The following is a 2,552-nucleotide window of genomic DNA, read 5'->3' as shown; positions in this document are numbered from 1 at the left end:
CGTAAGGTAAAGGACCAGTCTTAATATCGATCAGGCGTGGTTGGTCGCTTTTTGGTCGCTTTTTGGCCAATAAGCGACCAACGTTGGTCGCTTTTGTTGGTCGCTTTTTTCCGGAATTCTGGTAGTGAGAAAAAGAAGATGAAAAGCTGAAGTACACGTCTCAAAAAGTAGCCAATATATGGTCTACAAATTTATATTTACAAGATCCAAGTAGTACTTTTTCAACATTTGGTACCACTTTTCCTATATTAATAATCAGTTCAATCTCAATCAACAGGAAATGATGACAGGCACTCATCGTTTTATGTAAACAACAATGTAAGAATCGTTATTCATGGATAATTTAATGATATATATAGGAACTGTTATATAGAATTTTTACAATATCTGGTAATCAAATATCGATTAACTGCTACATGCAATATTAATCCCAAAGATGATATTGCTGTAGATAAAAATAAATAATGATACCAAAAAGCAGGCAAGCAAAGCTCCCAACCAAGTACATATATAAACCATATGCCCTCCACATTTGGACAAGCTCCAATGCTGTATTACCTAACTAAAAGTTTTAACTAAAATGATTAAAATAAATATAGTTGAGTATATGCACAGCGAAGGTGTAAATAATATTAAATGAATACTTGTAATTTTTTAAGTTTTGAATGGAATGTTCACTGTTACTTTGATGACAAACAATGTCTCTTTTCCAAAGAGAAGTGGATATAACTTGTAAAAAGTTACACGGGCTCCACTTGTTTATAACATACTCTTAAAAGCTGTAGTGCTTGTAAACATAGTTACTCCGATCCATTAATTAAAAAAATATGGATTGGAACTTTGAAATATTCCTTAAAGAAAATAAAATAATATATCCTTTGATCACACTTTACACCTATTCACCCTTTAAATTTCTCCTTTATAAGCAACTCCTCCAAGGGGGAACAACAACAAACAAAGAAACAATTCAAAGAAAAACACAAATACACGTACACTTCCAACCAAAAGCTCTATATGGCAACTTCTTCAACTCTATTCATTCAAGAATTCACTGAGAACTTCCACTACTCAAGAAGACTACTTCTAATACCAACTACAGTACCACAAAACCACCCGGAGGCCACCATGGCGCCACCTCCGGCCGCCGAAATCAGCCACGTCAACACATTTGATGCAAATGTTATTATGGTCTTGTCAGTACTTGTATGTGCCTTGATTTGTTCACTTGCCTTGAATTCAATTATCAAGTGCGCATTAAGGTGCTCCAGCCAGCTGGTATCAGCGCCGGACTCATCCTCAAACCATAGAAATCCTTCAGCACCAAAGCTAGCTAATACAGGAATCAAGAAAAAAGCCCTCAAAACATTCCCGGTTATAACTTACACTACTGAGTTGAAACATCCAGGGCTCGACACTGAGTGTGTAATTTGCCTATCAGAATTTGGAATTGGAGAAAAAGTTAAGGTTCTGCCAAAGTGTAATCATGGCTTCCACGCCAAGTGTATCGATAAATGGCTAAATTCACACTCTTCTTGCCCTACTTGTAGGCATTGCCTGATTGAAACTTGTCAAAAAATTGTTAATTCTTCTACTACAAGCTCAATTGCTAACCCTCATATACTTAGCAATACCTCATCTGCAGTACCAGTCCGAGAAACTATCATAAGGATTGAACCTCTCCAACGTGAAGGTGTGGTGTCTAACAATCAACATTAGGTAGATATATAGGAGTATTATTCATTGGTATGCATCACACTCAATTAGAATTAGCTTAGCTTTTTACTTAATAGTTTAGTTGTTTTTTTTTCCTTGTTGGAAGAGTTTTTGTGAGCTATAGCTAGTATGAGGCCAACGGCAGTGTAATTTTCATATGATTCATTAGTCCTGCAAGTGTATATAAAAATTATATTTTATTTCCGTTTCTTTTGGAAGCATTTTCTTTATTCGGCGACATTATTAAAGGACACAATCGAGAGACTGAAAAAAAAAATAATCAAACTAGGCTATACATTTTTAAAATATTCATATAATCTTTTCAAGAGTATACTCCCTTCTTCCAATTTATATATCATTATTTCTTCATCATGCCGTTTTAGAAAGAATGACACATTTTATATTTGAAAGCAATTAAGCTTTAAACTTTTTATTTTAATATATTCTTAAAGAAAATATTTTATAACTACACAAATGTTGTGGCATATTTAAGCTCACAAGTTGCAAAAAAATATAATCACACAAATGTTATGACTGTTGGGTTTTTATGTATTTAATATATTAAATACTTAAAAAAGGGTGAATGGGAAATGGAGGAAAATAAAATTTTTGAGTGAAATTTTAAGTTCCCCCCTTGGTAAAGGGACATTGTTCCATATTGGAAGAGGAAGAGGTTTTTTATGGGTATACAAGCAATTGCTCTTCTTCTAGCTCTTAAAGAGTTGAGAAGAAGGCAAGCATCGCGCCGTCGTCGCTCGCTCGCTCGGCTCGGCTTCGGCTTCGGATTTGGTCAAATGATCGATTGATTGATTAATTTTTTGGACCAAATTTATTTTTTA

General features: G+C 34.4%; 1 protein-coding gene across 1 annotated transcript; it reads left to right on the top strand.

Moving 5' to 3' along the window:
- Window positions 1–955: 955 nt before the first annotated feature.
- LOC109243428 (RING-H2 finger protein ATL78-like) lies at window positions 956–1,917 on the top strand. Its single transcript, XM_019410362.1, has one exon. It carries the CDS (start codon window positions 1,015–1,017, stop codon window positions 1,714–1,716), a length of 702 nt encoding a protein of 233 aa, XP_019265907.1. The 5' UTR covers window positions 956–1,014; the 3' UTR covers window positions 1,717–1,917.
- The last annotated feature ends 635 nt before the right edge of the window (window positions 1,918–2,552 follow it).

The sequence above is a fragment of the Nicotiana attenuata genome, unplaced genomic scaffold (assembly GCF_001879085.1).
Source record: "Nicotiana attenuata strain UT unplaced genomic scaffold, NIATTr2, whole genome shotgun sequence".
In the NCBI taxonomy this organism is placed as follows: domain Eukaryota; kingdom Viridiplantae; phylum Streptophyta; class Magnoliopsida; order Solanales; family Solanaceae; genus Nicotiana; species Nicotiana attenuata.
Note: the sequence above shows the minus strand (reverse complement) of the source record. Positions and strands in the feature narration are given on the sequence as shown.